We start from the raw sequence: 17,793 nt of genomic DNA on the forward strand, positions 1-17,793 counted from the left end.
AGCTTGGAGTAGAGTTAAGGCTCTGGTAACTTCACTGTGGGAGAGCTTATTCATCTTGCTGGATGCCTCTGTCCCCATTAGCCCGTCTCCTTCCATATGCTGCTCTGTCCTATACTCTGAAGAACCTTCTGCTGTCATATGATCCCTCCCCACACATGCTCACATGCTCGTGAATGTCTCAGTCAGTCTCGAGGGCTGAGCACGGGGTTTGTAAACTCCTCTGTCTGCATGCACTGTGTCCCTTTGCCTTTCCAGCAGCCTAAAGGTCAGGGCTTTTCCATCTTCTCCTCCACAGCGGTGACCACAGGCAGAAGTTCTACTGGGGCCACAAAGAAATCCTGATTCCAGTCTACAAGAATATGTCAGATGCCATGAAGAAGCACCCAGAGGTGGATGTTCTCATCAACTTTGCGTCCCTGCGCTCTGCCTACGACAGCACTGTGGAAACCATGAATTATCCCCAGGTGAGCGTGGGATCCAGAAGAAGCCCAAGAGGAGACCCTTTCAGCAGGGTACCAGTGTTTCTTAAACTGTGATGGCATTAGTGAGTTGTCTTTATCTTCCAGCTTGGCAGATAAACACCCCAATTCTAAGCCCTTACAGACTGTAAGGGAAGGTACTGGGGTTCCATCACAATCCTGATGCTGTGCTTGCAATTAGTGTAAGAGGAACTCGGTACCTCTTGGTTAGGAGTAACTACTTCAGGCTGATTAAAATACAGTGCTGCTCTGATGTGCAAGGGAGAGAAAATTCCCTGACCAGAACATTGAGACTGCTGGGAAGATTATGACAGACTGTGGATCTGTGCACTGGGCCTTCCTGGATGAGAATGCGTGGAGTGACCTCCCAGGGGCCTGACAAGGGGCAACTTCTGTGGGTACCAATGGTTTTCTTTCTCTTGCTGCAGATCCGCACCATTGCCATTATTGCCGAGGGCATTCCAGAGGCCCTGACACGCAAACTGATCAAGGCAGCTGATAAAAAAGGAGTCACCATCATTGGGCCTGCAACTGTAAGTACTGATGGCTGCCTTCCCCTGTCTTTCTTAACCTTCAGATCAGCTTTTTCCAGTGGATGAAGTGCGTCCTACAATTCGCTTTGTTTTTAGTCACAGGAGGTGTGTGTTAGTCTCTCATTTTAAGGTCCTTGCCATCCTCCCTTGTCTGCACAAATGCTGACAAGGCTGCCTTACAGAAACATTCCTCTGTTTCGTGGTGTTTTAAAGGGCTTTATGTCTTTCTTGTAGGTTGGTGGGATCAAGCCCGGTTGCTTTAAAATAGGCAACACAGGAGGCATGCTGGATAACATCCTGGCATCGAAGCTGTACCGCCCTGGCAGCGTGGCCTACGTGTCCCGGTCTGGAGGAATGTCCAATGAGCTCAACAACATCATCTCCCGAACCACTGACGGGGTCTATGAGGGGGTGGCCATCGGAGGAGACAGGTACGAGTCGGCATCTTCAGCAGACTCTGGTTTTCAAGTCAGTCAACAGAAGAATCGTTGGTAATTTGGAGGAAGAAGGGCAGGTTGGCTGTTGATTTTTTTTATTTTTTTTTTTTTAATTTCAGAAAAGTTTGTGAAATCAATTTCTACCATTTTCCCCTGTATTGCACACAGATATCCTGGCTCAACTTTTATGGATCATGTCTTGCGTTATCAGGATACTCCGGGAGTGAAGATGATTGTAGTACTGGGGGAGGTGAGTGAGACCACTTCACTCCTACCTGAGAAATATCAGTGTGTGATTTTGTTTTGGGAGCATCTGACCTGCTAAATAGCAGTTACTTATACTATTCTTGAATATCCCAATTTGTATTTCTTGCTGCTTTTATCAAAAAAAATTACATGCATTCCACAGGCAAGTTTAGTCTTCACTACTTCAAAAAAAAAAAAAAACAAAATTCAAGAAACTTTGTTTTGAGACTTCAGCTGTTACTTGGTGAAAAAGGAGGGAAAATCCCAGCAATGCCTCCAGTGTGTGTCTTGGAGCTGGTTTCCACAAAAGTGCAGTTTGGAACCATATCTCTCTCCCTGCAGATCGGAGGCACAGAGGAGTACAAGATCTGCAGGGGCATTAAAGAAGGCCGGATCACCAAGCCAATGGTGTGCTGGTGTATTGGTACCTGTGCCACCATGTTCTCCTCAGAGGTACGTGCAAAAAGGGGAAAAACACATAGAATAAGGATAAATCCACAACAGGAAGAGAAACCCAATTCTCTCACTGTGCCTAAACCTTCCAGAATTGCCAGTGGCAACTTTTAATGTGCAGAAGTTCATAAATATAAATGATAAAAGCTTTTTGTGCTTCTATGGTGTGTCACAGGAGATTTCCAGGGGATTCTGCTTACTTGTGAAGGGAGCCCAAAGTTCCCAGGGAATGCAACAAATTCCAATAGCCACCTGCTTCTGGAGTGGGAATGGGTGCCTGTAGTCCTTACTGTTCTCCCTTCTCCTATTTGTAGGTGCAGTTTGGCCATGCAGGAGCTTGTGCCAACCAGGCTTCTGAAACTGCTGTGGCAAAGAACAAGGCCTTGAAGGAAGCTGGGGTGTTTGTTCCCCGGAGTTTCGATGAGCTGGGAGAACTCATTCAGTAAGTCAAACTCACAGAGCACCTTCAGCAGAGACAAAAGCAGTCAGGGCACTGATTCTGGCCTCATGGGGAATATATTCCTGCTTAAGGAAAGCAACTGTTACTCATTGTGGGGTTTTAAGTCTGGGTTAGGACCACCTCACTTGGATCCCTTAAAAGGACCAAATGGATTCTCTCCCTAGGTCTGTGTACCAGGATCTTGTGGCCAGAAAAGTGATCGAACCAGCTGAGGAAGTGCCTCCTCCAACTGTACCAATGGATTACTCCTGGGCAAGGGTGAGCTCTTGGGTTCCTTGGAACCAGACAAGGCATTTGCTGGGATTCTGGATGCCGTGTTGGGGTTACACCTTGTGCTTTAGTGTTACTTGTGAGCTCCCCGGCTGCGCTGGTTCTGAGCTGTGGAAGCTGCTCTGAGGGCAAGCCTCAGGCGTTGCTGTTTGCCTGCTCTGCCCGGTACTGCCCTTGCTGCCAGTGTGGGTGTTTAACATCCCATCTTTACGCTGCATTTCCAGGAACTGGGACTGATTCGCAAACCAGCTTCCTTCATGACCAGCATCTGTGACGAGCGAGGGCAGGAGCTGATCTACGCTGGGATGCCCATCACTGAGGTCTTCAAAGAGGAGATGGGAATTGGAGGGGTTCTGGGCCTGCTGTGGTTTCAGAGGAGGTGAGGCAGCTCTTGTGAAAGATCACAAATTCTTTGGTTTGGAGTTTTCCTTGTTTATTAGTGGAGTTCTAAGCAAAAAAGTAACTCCAGGATTCCTTTGTGAACATAGATTCACTGGAATGCCATCTCTGTAATCCCTCCTTTAGACCATGTCAACATTTCAGGCTACATACAATATGTTTTAGTCTTAGGATGGAGTTTTCCCCAAGTTTTGTGGTGCATTGAGGAAATTTCTTTGTTCTAGGCCTGATTCACACTTTCTGACTACTTGTTTATTGTGTCACCTCAGCTCTGGAGAGACTGGAGACTTGACAAGCATTTTCACTTGTGTTCTGTCCCCTGACTGACCCTGTGTCTGTGCCCAGGTTGCCCAGGTACGCCTGCCAGTTCATTGAGATGTGCCTGATGGTGACAGCAGACCATGGGCCAGCCGTGTCTGGGGCTCACAACACCATTGTCTGCGCCAGGGCTGGCAAAGATCTCGTCTCGAGCCTCACTTCAGGCCTTCTCACTATTGTGAGTACCTGAGATCCAGGAGGTTTAGCTTTTGTTATTAATTACTCTTCTAGGTTCCATTACTATTAATTTAAGATTTGAATTGACTGCAGAGCCATGGGCTGGTGATGTCTATTCATTCACACCTTGAATTTCAACTCTAATAGTCCAGTGCTCTCTGTTTCAAACTGTGTCCATTTTTCCAGTAAGCCAGAACTAGTTTGTCTCAGCTGAGTCTAGAAGTATTTTGTAGCAACCAAATTGCTGTCAGTATTGCCCCTGTTTGGTTGCCTGGTTTCTTCCAAGACTGACAAGTAAAAATGTGACTAAAACAGACTTTGGAATTGCATTTTCCCCCACATCTGTAGCAGAGACATGTTGACTCCATATTGGCACTTGTCTGAGTTAAAACCAGATGCTTTCTCTCATGTGCCTGCCCAACTTTAATGTCATGGGTGTCACAGAGACCAGCAGGGTGGATGGGGGAGATAATCTTGTGTTTGTTTTGTACCTGAACTGTGGAGTCCTTTGCTGCAATTCCCTTTGTGTCCTACACCCAGGGTGACCGGTTTGGGGGAGCACTGGATGCTGCAGCCAGAATGTTCAGCAAAGCCTTTGACAGCGGGATTATCCCCATGGAGTTTGTGAATAAGATGAAGAAGGAAGGGAAGCTGATCATGGGCATTGGACACAGAGTCAAATCGGTAAGAAAACTGTGTTAGGACAAACAGGAGGGAGTTTTACTGAAGGTGAGGAAGAGCAAAAACAAAGGAAAGCAAATTGGCAAGTTTGAGGCAACTATTGACCAAGTTGTCCCAACCCTACAATGAGTAAAACTGATGTCAGGTACCTGTGTAAGAGGCAACGTCAGTGACTGTGACATGCTCTGAACCTGCAGATAAACAACCCCGACATGAGAGTTCAGATTCTCAAGGACTACGTGAAGCAGAACTTCCCAGCCACTCCACTGCTGGACTACGCACTTGAAGTAGAGAAAATCACAACTTCCAAGGTGAAAGACACCAGCACTGAACTGCTCTGAGGACTGTTCTCTTGGGAGGGAAAGTGACTGAGGTTCACAATGTATTTTAAGTGCAATGCTTCAGAAGTTGTTCCTGGGGGTTGTGTTTCTGTGGTAGAGTTGAGGCCATCTACAGCTGCAGTTAGGAAAGGCTTTAAGGTGTTTGGATACCAGGAAAATGCTGAACAAGCCAAACCATCATCTCTGTGGCCACTGTCCACACTGGCACTGCTGGATGTAAATCCAAGGCCATTGGTACGTGTGTTGGGCCATGGCAGAGAATCTCTGTGGCTTGATCCAACAGGCCCCTTCTTTGAGGCTGGTTTTCCAGCATTCCCATTTAAGAGCCTGTGGCTCTTGCTTAGGCTGCTGAGCTGCCTCTCCATTGCTGGGCTGGTGTGTCCCCAGTTACAGGCAACCGTGAAGTCACGCTTGGCGTGGAAGGTGCCAGGTGAACACCATTTGCACTGTTAACATCTTCATTGGGGTGTTTTCATCTCCTGCAGAAACCAAACCTTATCCTGAATGTAGATGGCATTATTGGAGCAGCCTTTGTTGATGTACTCAGGAATTGTGGCTCTTTCACACGGTGAGTAGGGAGGGGGCTGTACTTGGGTCATGGTCCTATAAAGTGATGGGAGCTGCCCTGCCAGATCCTGGGGGGCAGGATTTCAGGACACTGGGAAGGAAACATAGCCTAGCCTTGGGGGCAGAAAGCTGTCACATGAATTCTTGTGGCTTCTGGCACTAGAGCAGGTTCTCAGCCTATCTGACATTGATTCCTTAAATAGATCACTACCCCAAGCTATTTAATTTCCTTCCTTTTGCAGAGAAGAAGCAGATGAATATATTGAAATAGGGGCTCTCAATGGCATCTTTGTACTGGGCAGGAGCATGGGATTCATTGGTGAGTTTGCCACGTCCCCACCCCTTCCCATCTCCTGGGGCTGCCCTGCCCCAGGAACACCAGACAAACCTGAACCTCGGGGAGACTCGGTGTACTCCAGAACTTCAAGTTGTTCCAAGGCAAAGACGAGGAGGAGGGATGGGAATTCTGTAACAGAAACTATTGTCATTTCAGGACACTATCTGGACCAGAAGAGATTGAAGCAGGGTCTGTACCGTCACCCGTGGGATGACATATCCTATGTCCTACCAGAGCACATGACCATGTGAGAACCTGGTGTTGCCCTGGAATGTCACTGCACGAGGACAGAAGCCTGTCCAGGGGACAGCCACAGTGGGACTGTGTTGTCTAAAGCCCGTTGGGACAGAGGCGTCGAGCTGCCTGGTCAAACTGTGCAAAGCGACTGTTTTATAAGAATAGAAACTTACTCTAATAAAACCAAAACTTGTGCTATTCCCTCTGTTACCTGCTGTATTTAATACTGTCTCTCACCGGTTTAGTTTTTCTACTCTCTCATTTCATTTTGTTTCCAGAAAAGATTAAGGGTTTTGGGGAGAAAGTTTGGCTCATGGGCACAGTCTTATGGAACATTACTCTGGTAATATGAAGGGGAATGTGCCCATCATTCCCATAAGCCATGACTTAGGCTTTTTTTTTTTTTTTTTAACTGTATTCTCATCCTTGGTCTGATTGTACCTGAATATTGGGACCACTGCTGATGTATAACCAATGTTACTCAAGCGCTGGTGTAGTAATTTAAACTGTAAAGTTGTAACATACTGCTGTGAAAACTGTGAAATCCCTGTACTCCGGTGTCTGTATTTATGCAAACAACTTCTTTCCTCTGCTGCTCTGTGCACTGTCACTCATGTTACCTGCAGCTGCAAAAAATATCTCAGTAATAAGTTCAGTGTCCTTCTTGTCTGTGTATTGTAACCGAACTCAAATAAATACACACTACTAATTTATTCTTTTCCATTTGTGGCTTCTGAAAGTTGGTCCTAGACACTGTCTGAGGGGTGTGATGAGCTGGGAACCAGTCACTTAACAAAACACTGCGCCTCAAAGCAGTTACTCCTTAGAGACTGTATTTCAGATGATTTAAAAGGGGAGAAAAAACAAACTCAAAATGCATACATGTATCCTCTCATATTTCAGTGTAGGTCAAAAAGATGAAATTTAGCAAAGCAGAAAAGAAATAGAAGGAAAGAGACTGGTTATAATTGACATGGCATACAAGAGTTAGGGAACTGTGTTGTGTGAAAAGCAAACATGAAATAATCAACTGCAGCTCACTTCCTTCTTATTAACTAAAAACCCTGTGTACCTTAGCTGGAAAGTGAAATCCTTATTCCTCAAGTGCACTCTCTTCCCCGCAGCCTGCCGGGGAGAGCAAGAGTAAGGAGGAAAAAATGATCAGAAAGATACCTGAGGCTCTGTGTGTGTGTCTGGTCTGTGGTACCTGAGCGGAACCAGGTGTGTGTCTGGTTTGGGTACCTGAGCGGAACCAGGTGTGTGTCTGGTCTGGGTACCTGAGCGGAACCAGGTGTGTGTCTGGTCTGGGTACCTGAGCGGAACCAGGTGTGTGTCTGATCTGTGGTACCTGAGCGGAACCAGGTGTGTGTCTGATCTGTGGTACCTGAGCAGAACCAGGTGTGTGTCTGATCTGTGGTACCTGAGCAGAACCAGGTGTGTGTCTGGTCTGGGTACCTGAGTGCCCAGAGGGAGCGCCGTGCCCGCGGGCCGAGGCTCCGGCAGCACCGGGGCGCTCCCATGGCGGAGAAGCACCGGGGGCAGGTTGGACTGAGGGGACTGCGGGTTCGGGGCGGAGGGACGGGGGTCCCGGGCGGTCCCAGACGGTCTCGGGGGCTGCGCTACTCCCGCCCCCCTCACGGCGCCGCCGCCATTTCCCTGCAGCGGCGCCCCTTCCCCGCCAGGGGGCAGCGCCGCGCCCTGCCCGCCGGCTCTGACAAGATGGCGGCGGCCGCTGCAGCCCCACAGCCGCATCCCGGCCCCGGCCCGGGCCCGCCGGCGGCCGAGGCGGAGCGCGGGGGCCCGCGCGGCGGCGGGGCGGACGGGGAGGCCGAGGCGGAGGAGTTCGGGTGCCCGGCGCACTGCTCCGACCTGGCCTGGCGGCAGAACGAGCAGCGTCGCCAGGGCCTGTACTGCGACATCACGCTGGCGTTCGGCGGCGCGGGCACGGCCCGCGAGTACCGGGCGCACCGGTCCGTCCTGGCCGCTGCCACCGAGTACTTCACGCCGCTGCTCTCGGGGGGCTTCGCGGAGTCGCGCTCGGGCCGCGTGGAGCTGCAGAAGTGGAGCTCGGAGGGCGGCCCCGACCCCGAGACGGTGGAGGCCGTTGTCGGTTTCATGTACACGGGCACCATCCGCGTGAGCCCCGGCAACGTCCACGAGGTGCTGGAGATGGCAGACAGGTGAGGGGGCCAGGGGCTGGGGCGGGGGATCGACAGGTGAGGGCGGCCGGACCGGGGCTGGGGGTGCCGAGTCACAGCATCAGTGGGTCACAGACTGGTTTGGGTTGGAAGGGACCTTAAAGCCCATCCAGTCCCACTCCCAGGGCCACCTTCCACCAGACCAGGTTGCTTCCTGGCCTTCCAGCCTGGCCTTGAACACTTAACGCTTGCAGGGTAACTTGTAACAGGGTGTTCCTGTTTGTTTGTCCTGCAGGTTTCTGCTGACACGCTTAAAGGACTTCTGTGGAGAGTTTCTGAAGAAGAAACTGAACCTCTCCAATTGCGTAGCAGTTCACAGCTTGGCCCACATGTATTCCCTGAACCAGCTGGCCCTCAAAGCACAGGATATGATCAGGAGAAACTTCCACAAAGTCATCCAAGATGAGGAGTTCTACACTTTGCCGTTTCACCTCGTCCGGGACTGGTTCTCGGACTCAGAGATCACGGTGGACTCTGAAGAGATCCTCTTTGAGACTGTTTTAAAGTGGGTTCAGAAAAATCCTGAGGAAAGAGAGAGGTACTTTGAAGATCTCTTTAAACTGCTGAGGTTGTCTCAGATGAAACCCACGTACCTGACTCGCAACGTCAAATCCGAGCGGCTGGTGTCGAGCAACGAGGCCTGTGTGAAGTTGGTGTCCGAGGCCGTGGAGAGCCATGCCCTGCGCTCTGAGAACCTGCAGTCCGGGAACCTGCAGCATTCCGCCTGTCCCGCCGCGCTCCTACCGCGCTTCGGGCAGAACATGGATGTCATCATCGTCATCGGCGGCGTGTCCGAGGGCGGTGACTACCTGAGCGAGTGCGTGGGCTACTTCATCGATGAGGACAGGTGGGTCAACCTGCCACACATCCACAACCACCTGGACGGGCACGCCGTGGCCGTGACTGAGTCCTATGTGTATGTGGCTGGCTCCATGGAGCCGGGGTTTGCCAAGACTGTGGAAAGGTACAATCCAAACAGAAACATTTGGGAGCAGGTCTCGAATCTAATCACCAGAAAGCATTCCTTTGGCCTGACTGAAGTGAAGGGCAACTTGTACAGTATTGGTGGACACGGCAACTTCAGTCCAGGCTTTAAAGATGTGGCCATTTATAATCCCGAGCAGGACAAGTGGCAGAACCTGGAGTCGGCACCCAAGATCCTGCGGGATGTCAAAGCTGTCTCCGTGGAGGACCGGTTTGTGTACGTGGCCGCCCGCACCCCGGTCGACAGTGACAGCGAGGACGGGCTGAGGGCCGTTATTACCAGGTATGACACTGAAACCAGGCAGTGGCAGGATGTGGAGTCCCTGCCCCTCATCGACAACTACTGCTCCTTCCAGATGTCCGTTGCCAACACCAACTTCTACCACACGGCCTCATGCTGCCCTAAGAGTTACCCCATCGACAACGAGGAGGCCAAGGGAAAGATCTCTGGCAGGGCCTCAGATGAAATCCTGGAATCCTTGCCCCCCGAGGTCCTGAGCATTGAAGGAGCAGCCATTTGTTACTACAAGGACGATGTGTTTATCATCGGGGGGTGGAAGAACAGCGATGACATTGACAAGCAGTACAGGAAGGAGGCCTATCGCTACTGCGCCGAGCGCAAGCGCTGGATGCTCCTGCCCCCGATGCCACAGCCCCGCTGCAGAGCCACCGCCTGCCACGTGAGGATCCCCTTCAGGTGCCTGCAGGGAACACAGAGGTACCCCATGCCACAAAACCTGATGTGGCAAAAGGATAGAATAAGGCAAATGCAGGAAAGGCAGATGCAGGAGATCCACCGACACTCCCTGACCTTACGGCGAATGCCACGCTCTCAGATTGAGTGCTAGTGTCTGGAATACCACTCCTGATGGGCCTAGGAAGTAAACCCTTTTGTTAGGCTTGATATGTCTTTATAAGACATGAGGGTGTGGATTGGATTTGATGCATAAAACCAGCATCTTTTGTGTACTGAAAAGTCAGAAGCTCAGAAGTTGAGGATGGGTGGGAATTGAGATGCTCTGTGAATCCAGCAGTATTCCTTAATGGTGCCTAGGGAGAAGCTGTAGCCTGTATCGGGCTGTGAAATGTCTCCGGGTGCATTAAGCCTGTTACTTCTCTCCTCGGATCTTTGCTTCCAAGGGTTTCTGTAGAGTTAATCTCTAACAGTTCTCCTTTGAAAATCAAAGATCTCTCTCTTAATAATTTAGTGGTTACATTTGTGTGTGCTCGAAAGCACCTTTTTATTTGCACTTATCTCTTGACATTCCTTTGATTCTCTCCTCAGTGACTAAACTTCACAGGATTGGTGTTGGTGTACTTGGCTTTCCCAAGCTGGAGGCAAGTGCAATAGTTCTGTATGAAACAAAAGCACAATCTTCCTTTATGAAATTGCTTCAGGATGTTTCTATGTGTATTAAATATTTTGTATCTGTGCGTTGTAGAGAGGCTGCAGAGTTTGTTTATAAGTGGATGATTGATAGGACACAAGACGCAGGAAGAGAGAACTTGAGGCAGTGGATTTTATTTCAGATGTATCTGCAGATTTGAGTCTGTGTTTGACAGCTTTGTTAGAAACTGGAGTCTAACAGCAGCCTGAGACAAGGAGTGACAACCAGTGTTGAACCACCCACCCACACTGGCTGTTCATTTCTGTCAGAGTGGAGCAGTGAGAATGGGTTTATTCCATGGGAATAGAGTGAAACCTGAGCTACACGTAGATCCTTTCTCAAATGTTGCACATGTTTTAATTCTAGTGAAAAGTGATGGAAGAGCCCCTGCTGTTCCCAGCGTGTCTCTGACAATCAGAACCCTTTGCCTTCCATGTGCTGTCCCGAGGAATTCCCAGCAGCCATACTGCAGCTCCATAATGAGCCCACACGTGCTCCTCTGGCAGGGAGAGATGGGTTTTCAAAGTCTTCAAATATCTGAATTTCCCCACTTGCTGTGGGGGTGAGATTTAAGCTCATTTAAACACCTTTTGGCATTCTGAGGTAATTTTACATCCAGCTGCCCTGGTTGACTGTGGGTTTCTTCCCACTGTACTCCCAGGGAATAGAATGTGGAGTATTCCCTTTGAGCTGTCCCACTGAGCACTCCTGCCCAATCCAAGGAGCTCCAGGATCCTATAGTTTACCAGCAGTTTCAGTGCATCCTTCCTACCTCCTTTTCTCTCCATCCTTCCCTTCTTTTGAATGTTCCAGGTTTTCCCAGCAGTGTAACTCAGGATCTTAGGGAAGGGAATGGGAGGAGTAATCTTGGTGTTCTGAAATCTGTGTAGACAAACCTTGTTGGAGAATGTGTTACTGTTCTTGGTTCCTTGATATTTGCTGGTGGTTTTGATGTGGGCATCTTCACTGCAAAGAACTTGTAACCAGTTTGGGGTTTGTTTTGGTTTTAGTTGGTTTGCTTTCTGAGCTGCTCCTCCTCCTTTTCCAGTTCATCAGGCAGCCCAGATCGTATCTGAAACTTGGGGTAAGTCCTTCCACCACTGTGTGTAAAGGTTTCTCTGATGTGTATGTTCCTTAACGCACTACTTTGCAGTTCACGGGCCACTTTGGTATCAATAACTTGCCTGTTCGTGAGAGAGTCTCCAGCCTTGGTTTGAAAAACCCACCAAACTTGAAAAACTCTGAACGGTTTGTCCCAGTTGACCCCTCTGTGGTAACTGTATTGTATTTTCTTTGCCTGTTGGGTTGTTGGGGCAGGTGAAGTTTATGCTGCTGGCCTCATGCAAGTGGAAATAGGTGAGTTTAAGGTGATGTTTGCAGGTGACTGTTCCCAAACAGCTCCTGTAGGCCTGTAAGCCAGGAGTTGATCCATGGAGTTTGGCCCACGGATTCTTGCAGGTCTGGCTGGAGTAGGTTCAGAATTGCTGCCCCTGCAGGAGGTCTGTGATACAGTATGGAAATCTCAGCTCTAGTGCTCAATCCATCAATGTAACAGCAGTTTGTGGGAGCTGGTTTTAAGATACTTTCCCAGACTTTGCACCAAAGCAACTGAGAGGAGTTCATATCCTTCACCTGGCTGGAGGGATTTAACAAGCAATTGGAGGGTGGTAGTTGGTCACACCACCACAGCTCTATCTAAGCCCTCTTGTAGTCTGTCATGGAATACAGACAATTTGTAGGGAGAAACACGGAGATGATTATTTCAGTTGGAATAGCAACTAAATATTTAATGCATGGCAGCGTGCAACAAAGAGGCAAGAACAGACCTTGCAGTCTTGCTTTTTCTAAGCAAAATTGATATTGCACTTTCCCAGGAGGACTTTGGGCTGACAGACAAGCTGTGTTGTTTACTAAAAGCACTCCCCTCAGAGCCAGTGTCAGCCCAGCCCATCCCTGGACAGGTAACCTGTGTGTGCCAGCCGCATGCCATGTGTGCTCTGTGTGCATGGCACTGGGGGTCCCTGGCAGCAGCATGGGCTACTCTAACCTTTGCTCTGCCAATTCTGGGGTAGTTTTAAGCATTGGTGCTTTTTGGCCTTGACTTTCAGTGGACTAACAGCATTGATGTGATTTGTGACTGACGGGTTGAACAATCCACTGCATCACACGAGGTGTTGGGAGAATTGCATTCACAGCTCGGGCTGTAATTTAGCCCATGAACCTGTGAATCCATAACAGTTCCTTGCAGCCCTTGAGTGCCATAGCTTGCTGGGTGTTTATCAGATGATCCCATAAACAAAAGCCTGGGGGTTCTTTCTGTGTGTTTGTAGTGGCTGGTCAGCTGTCAGCAGGGTCCCGGTGTGTGTGAACAGGGAGGCTGACTGCTGGCCTCGCTGTACTGGCGGTCACCGCAGTGACTCCCAGGGGCCATATGTGTACAGAATGTTTTATAACTACCTGGATACCCCGTTAGTAGCCTGGAGGTGTCTGTGTTTTGAGTGCCTCTCTTGCACATAGTAGAGACCACTGCAGAGCTGAAGCAAAGAGCCCAGTGTTGCACGTGCTGTGAACGGCTGTGCCGAGCATTCCACTCCACTATTGCAATGGCGTTTTTCCCATTACAGTAAATGTCAAAATCCAAACTCTTGGCTCAGCTTATGTGTTGTGGAATAGCCTGGTGGCTGCTGACAAACCAAGTCCTCAGGAATTACAACTGTTTAGGTTGTTCTTAACACAACCTTGTAAGAGGATATTGTAACATCCAATGGGTTTTGAAAAGCAAGTGTAAAGTAGGTGGTTTGTGGCTTGGATTCATTTTCAGCTCTGTCCACCCTAGGTTGGGGTACAAACCATCTCTCCTGTTTGACAGTCCTGGGTGGAGTCTAATAAAACAGGTGCTCCTGAGGATCTAACTCTGTTACTAATATGAATGTATAGTGTGGAACTAACAAGCTCTTTGAAGACCATTGATAGTCAGATCTTCCTCCTGGGTCCATGTCACTGTTGGTCACGGCAGCTCTGCTCTCCTGGGACATTAACGGAGGGGCAAGAGATTTCTGAGGAGCAGCACTCCTGTCCTTACCTGTGAGGTAAAGTAGTGTGTGTGATAGGCCCTTTGAAACAAATCCTGCTGTCATGTTCTTGACCTTAAATACACTGTACTAAAGTTTATTGTAAGAGGTGAATTAATGAAAATAAACCTTTTATTTCTCTAGCATCCCATTGTACTTTTGATTTTTTAAGTTGCTGTACAGGCTGTGACTGATAACACATGTTCTGTGGTGCCACAGAGTGAAAGCTTTAAATCCTAATGATTCTTTTGGCCTGTAGCAATTGTTTCTATTTTAGAACAAGAGAACATGCTCCCCTTCCTGCCCTAGAGACTTTACTAGCTAAAGAGAACTATTTACACAGGCATCCAATGCTGGGATGCTCAGAAGACTTTATTAGCTCAGCAAGACTATTTACAAGAGCATCCAGTGATGGCTGACCACCAGACTTAGCTAAGGGGGAACTATTTACAACGGTGCGCTCCGAGTTGAAGTGCTGAACGAGATGTCCATGGAGTTGTTGTGCCGGTAGTAGTGTTGCCTGGCGATGTACTCCATGACGTTGGACAGCCCTGGCACCACGCAGCAGCTGACGGCGCTGCGGGTGATGCCCATGCTGTGGGCGTCGTACCACTCGTTGGTGTCCTCCTCGTAGCACTCGGCAGCCACGGTGGTGCTGAACCCGTTGAAGCCCCCGACCACGAACAACAGGCCGTCCATCACCTCGATGCCAAAGTTGCTGCGTGGGTTTAGCATGGAGGGCACGGCGCGCCAGGTGTCGGTGACGGGGTTATATGCTTCCACGGTCTGGAGCCGGCTGTTTCCATCAAACCCTCCGACCTGCGAATGCCAAAGGGACAGAGCTGAAAAGGGCCTTCCCTCAGCCAGATCCTGTCACGCACCAGTGAGATGGGAGCTGCTTCTGCCTCCCTGGCGGTGGTCTGAGCATGGTGGAGAGCACAGGATTTCAGAACAGTCTGCTCCCTTGGGAGCTTCCCAAGGCACTGTGTGCAGCTGTCAGATTTGACAGTTCTCCAGGGGTTGGATGCAGTCCATGGAGAATATAAACAATGAATGAACAGGCCCAAGCCCTGCTGTGTGCTGCTGATGCTGTTGGTAGTGGCAGAAGATAAGTTGTTTGCTGCAGCTGCTTAAACATTGCCCACATCTTTTTCCTACCAAAAAGCATGTGATGGGTGATAACATTCTTGGTAAGTCCATCAACTGTTCTGGTTCTGACTTCCCTAAACCTCACATAAACACACGGCCAGCCTGGTGTTGTGGGAACTGCAGCCATACAAAGGCCTGCAGTGCAGGGTGGTGGTGGCCCTTACCGCGTACACCTGGTTCCCGTACGCCATCACCCCAACCCCGCTCCTCCTGCTGCTCATCGGGGCGATCAGGGACCACTGGTTTGTGGCAGGATCAAACACTTCAGCTGAGCTCAGGCACTGATCACCATCAAACCCACCACAGATGTACACCTGGGGACAGGAGAGAGAGCAAAGTGCGAGGGGAGCAGTTAGACCATTGGTGAGACAGTCTGTTGGAGAGAAAATGAATGGTGTGGCTGGATTTTTGGGGTGTCTTATTTTGTTTTAGGAGGGGAATGAGAATGTCATCCTGGGTTTGAAGTAGCAGCACTACAGGGAGCTGAAGCCAGCAGGATTTAGACCCTTAATTTCCCAAGCTGCATGAAGCAGACAGGCCTGGTATTGTACCTTTGGCCAGAAAAAGGGCTGGCAGGCACCAGGTGGGCTGTTGGGGGGCAGCAGCTCCAGAAGAGTTTTCACACTCCTGGTCACATCTCTGCCACACGAGGCAGATGCTGTTTTATATCTGTAGGTCCAGGATTTAATGAATTGTTACAAATTCAGTGAAGGTTTATGTGAACTTTTTTCATGTTGCAACTCTCCATCCTCTCCCCTTCTGTTTACCTTTCCGTTCAGCGTGGTCGCGTTGGCATCGCTCCTCTGCTCGTGCATGGGGGTGATCAGGGTCCACTGGTTGGTGTCTGGGTCATAGCGCTCCGCTGTGTTGAGCCGTATGTACCCGTCAAACCCTCCCATGGCGTAGATGAAGTTGTCCACGACGGTGACGCTGACGTAGCAGCGCCGTGAGTGCATGGGTGCCACCTGCTGCCACGTCTTCTGGAGTGGGTCAAACCGCTTGACGATGTTGAAATAATCTGTGCCATCAAATCCGCCAATGACGTAGACGTAGCCTTTCAAATACGCCGAGCCGTGGTAGGCAACAGGGCTCTCTTGCTCCCAGGGGATGTTCAGCCACTTGTCGGTGCGGCCGTCGTAGGTCTCGATGGCGCTGGTGGCGCCGCCCCCGCTCCAGCCCCCGATGGCAAAGAGGATGGCGTAGGGCAGGCGCGGCCGGGTGAGTGGGTTGGCATTGGCTGAGGAGCTCTGGCCGTATGAGTTCAGGTCGTAGATTTCTGACAGGGCACTGATGATGAGATCTTTGCACTCAGCATTGTCCTTCACGTACTCGTGAGCTTTGACGTTGTTCATGAAGTAGTCAGACTGGAGGAGTGCCAGTCGAACCTGGAACATGCAAGGAGGAGGTTAGAATACTAATGCTGATGGTTTCCCCCTCGGCAGCCTTTGGGGACAGCTTCAAAGCTGTGCTGCACCCACCTTGCCCAGCAAGCAGGCGATGTACTGCCTCCTGTTCTGCGGGTCGTGAGCGATCCACCTCAGCACAGCCTCGAACACGGCTTCTTCTCGCTTCACGTTGAGCTCATCCTTCTCAATGATGTGTGCCAGCTCCTCAGCAGAGAGGTCTAGGAACTCCTCGGACACCTGGGACACCTCCTCAAAGTGATGCAGGATATATGCACAGGCGGCTGCGCGCAGGTCGGGGCAATAGTAATAATCAGTGAGTCTGCAGGTGCCAATGCAGTTTTCGAAGCACAATCTGGATCTCAGGAACTCGCAGCACAAGTTGACGATGCCCATGACATTGAACTGGTCTGCTGCAGCCAGCAAACTCTCAACGTTGTCATCCGTGATTGGTACTGTCCCAGTGTAGGCATAATTGATGATGAGACCCATCATTTCAGCTGAAACGCCGGGGATTTGATAGACCATCTTGCCTGGGCGGTCCCAGTTGGTAAACAGAGTCCTGAAAACACAGCATTGCTGCATTAAATCCTGTCCTTGGGTCCCCTGTGTTTCCCAAACTCCCAGGGCAACAGTTTAGGCACTGGTAGGACCCCTGCTGTTTGGAGGAGCCCTGTGTGGAGGCTCCATAGTTTATTAATTAATGTTTTACTTCCTGGTTGTTTGAAAAAGGAGATACAGCCTCTGGCTGGGGACAGGGAGCACCAGGGCGAATGGCCCCCATGCCTCCACAGGAATCATAAAATCACAAAATGGCCTGGGTTGGAGGGGACCTTAAGGATTATCCCATTCCAACCCCTACCACGGGTAGAAATTCCTTCCACTAGACCAGGTTGCTCCAAGCCCCATCCAACCTGGCCTTGGACACTTCCAGAGATGGGGCAGTCACAGCTTCTCTGGGCAACCTGTGCCAGGACCTCACCTGGCTCACAGGGAGGAATTTTTTCCAAATATCTAATATAAACCTCTGTCAGTGTGACGCCATTACCCCTTGTCCTGTCACTCCAGGCCCTTGTAAATAAATCCTTGTGTTTCCAGTGCTGACCTGAAGTAGACACTACAACAAGAGAGGATGAGCTTGTGGGCCTTGAATTCCACTCCGTCTACGCTTATGATCACATCACAGAATCGCCCTTCCAGGCGGAGCTCATTGGAGATGGAATTCTTGTCTCTCATCCACTCCATGTTGGAGGATGGCTGGTGGGTACTGAGTTATCCCCCACGTGTGAGTCAGAGGCAGAGTGGACCTCGCTGACACGCGTGGAGCACTCTGGTGTTGCCTGGAAACATCCAGCGCTGAACCCACTCGCTGGCTCTGGATTGTGCCCCATGATGACATCACAACCGCAGGGGTGACCCAGGCCCAACATTCCCTGGTTGCCCGCAGCCTTCACTTCCCCTCGGCCCAGGTTATGCTGAACCCTGGGCCTGCACCATGTTGATGGTTGCTTGGAGCAAATGGTTGCTTGGAGCAAAATCGTCTGTGTGATCCCCCACCATAATAATACTTAATAATAATAAATAATCCTCAGTATTATTTTGCCAGAGTGTAAAAGTCCCCAAAGGTGGGCACTGACTGCTGCTGAAGTGCCTTGTACCACCTCA

The 17,793-nt window shown here is 50.1% G+C and overlaps 3 protein-coding genes and 1 long non-coding RNA gene across 8 annotated transcripts in view; 2 read left to right on the forward strand and 2 right to left on the reverse strand.

Annotated features, from left to right (window-relative positions):
- The window catches only part of ACLY (ATP citrate lyase), a 25,531-nt gene extending 18,883 nt beyond the window's left edge, over positions 1 to 6,648 (forward strand). For all 4 annotated transcript variants that reach the window (XM_051794588.1, XM_051794587.1, XM_051794589.1 and 1 more), the window contains 14 exons: positions 296 to 464; positions 908 to 1,012; positions 1,247 to 1,443; positions 1,618 to 1,699; positions 2,038 to 2,148; positions 2,463 to 2,590; positions 2,773 to 2,866; positions 3,103 to 3,257; positions 3,623 to 3,773; positions 4,313 to 4,456; positions 4,651 to 4,764; positions 5,280 to 5,362; positions 5,604 to 5,680; positions 5,855 to 6,648. In XM_051794588.1, coding sequence (XP_051650548.1) covers positions 296 to 464; positions 908 to 1,012; positions 1,247 to 1,443; positions 1,618 to 1,699; positions 2,038 to 2,148; positions 2,463 to 2,590; positions 2,773 to 2,866; positions 3,103 to 3,257; positions 3,623 to 3,773; positions 4,313 to 4,456; positions 4,651 to 4,764; positions 5,280 to 5,362; positions 5,604 to 5,680; positions 5,855 to 5,949 — 1,705 coding nt within the window. In that variant the 3' untranslated portion in view covers positions 5,950 to 6,648. The remainder of the gene's footprint in view (positions 1 to 295; positions 465 to 907; positions 1,013 to 1,246; positions 1,444 to 1,617; positions 1,700 to 2,037; positions 2,149 to 2,462; positions 2,591 to 2,772; positions 2,867 to 3,102; positions 3,258 to 3,622; positions 3,774 to 4,312; positions 4,457 to 4,650; positions 4,765 to 5,279; positions 5,363 to 5,603; positions 5,681 to 5,854) is intronic.
- LOC127474192 (uncharacterized) lies at positions 5,691 to 7,881 on the reverse strand. Of its 2 annotated transcripts, none has more exons than XR_007905754.1 (3): positions 7,805 to 7,881; positions 7,008 to 7,060; positions 5,691 to 5,827 (listed from the first exon to the last, which is right to left on the reverse strand). It is a non-coding gene; the product is annotated as an uncharacterized LOC127474192 (long non-coding RNA). The 2 variants fall into 2 exon arrangements; XR_007905753.1 differs by lacking the exon at positions 7,805 to 7,881 and adding an exon at positions 7,391 to 7,505.
- KLHL11 (kelch like family member 11) lies at positions 7,347 to 13,722 on the forward strand. The gene is made up of 2 exons (XM_051794601.1): positions 7,347 to 8,115; positions 8,369 to 13,722. Exons 1-2 carry the CDS (start codon positions 7,454 to 7,456, stop codon positions 9,963 to 9,965), a joined length of 2,259 nt encoding a protein of 752 aa, XP_051650561.1. The 5' UTR covers positions 7,347 to 7,453; the 3' UTR covers positions 9,966 to 13,722.
- Positions 13,723 to 14,023: 301 nt separating this feature from the next.
- On the reverse strand, positions 14,024 to 17,753 carry KLHL10 (kelch like family member 10). The gene is made up of 5 exons (XM_051794626.1): positions 17,234 to 17,753; positions 16,204 to 16,690; positions 15,493 to 16,110; positions 14,890 to 15,039; positions 14,024 to 14,395 (listed from the first exon to the last, which is right to left on the reverse strand). Exons 1-5 carry the CDS (start codon positions 17,371 to 17,373, stop codon positions 14,024 to 14,026), a joined length of 1,767 nt encoding a protein of 588 aa, XP_051650586.1. The 5' UTR covers positions 17,374 to 17,753.
- Between the last annotated feature and the right edge of the window lie 40 nt (positions 17,754 to 17,793).

This window comes from Manacus candei, unplaced genomic scaffold, assembly GCF_025592945.1.
Source record: "Manacus candei isolate 608988 ecotype Guabito, Panama unplaced genomic scaffold, ASM2559294v1 h1tg000040l, whole genome shotgun sequence".
NCBI classification, from domain to species: domain Eukaryota; kingdom Metazoa; phylum Chordata; class Aves; order Passeriformes; family Pipridae; genus Manacus; species Manacus candei.

Bases quoted from the DNA above. Each gene is read 5' to 3' on its own strand.
- KLHL11 (XM_051794601.1), top strand. From the start codon at position 7,454: ATGGCGGAGAAGCACCGGGGGCAGGTTGGACTGAGGGGACTGCGGGTT. The intron at 8,116-8,368 runs GTGAGGGGGCCA...TTTGTCCTGCAG, and splicing joins GTGCTGGAGATGGCAGACAG to GTTTCTGCTGACACGCTTAA.
- KLHL10 (XM_051794626.1), bottom strand. From the start codon at position 17,373: ATGGAGTGGATGAGAGACAAGAATTCCATCTCCAATGAGCTCCGCCTG. The intron at 16,691-17,233 runs GTCAGCACTGGA...CTGTGTTTTCAG, and splicing joins TGTTGTAGTGTCTACTTCAG to GACTCTGTTTACCAACTGGG. The intron at 16,111-16,203 runs GTGGGTGCAGCA...TGCATGTTCCAG, and splicing joins TCGCCTGCTTGCTGGGCAAG to GTTCGACTGGCACTCCTCCA.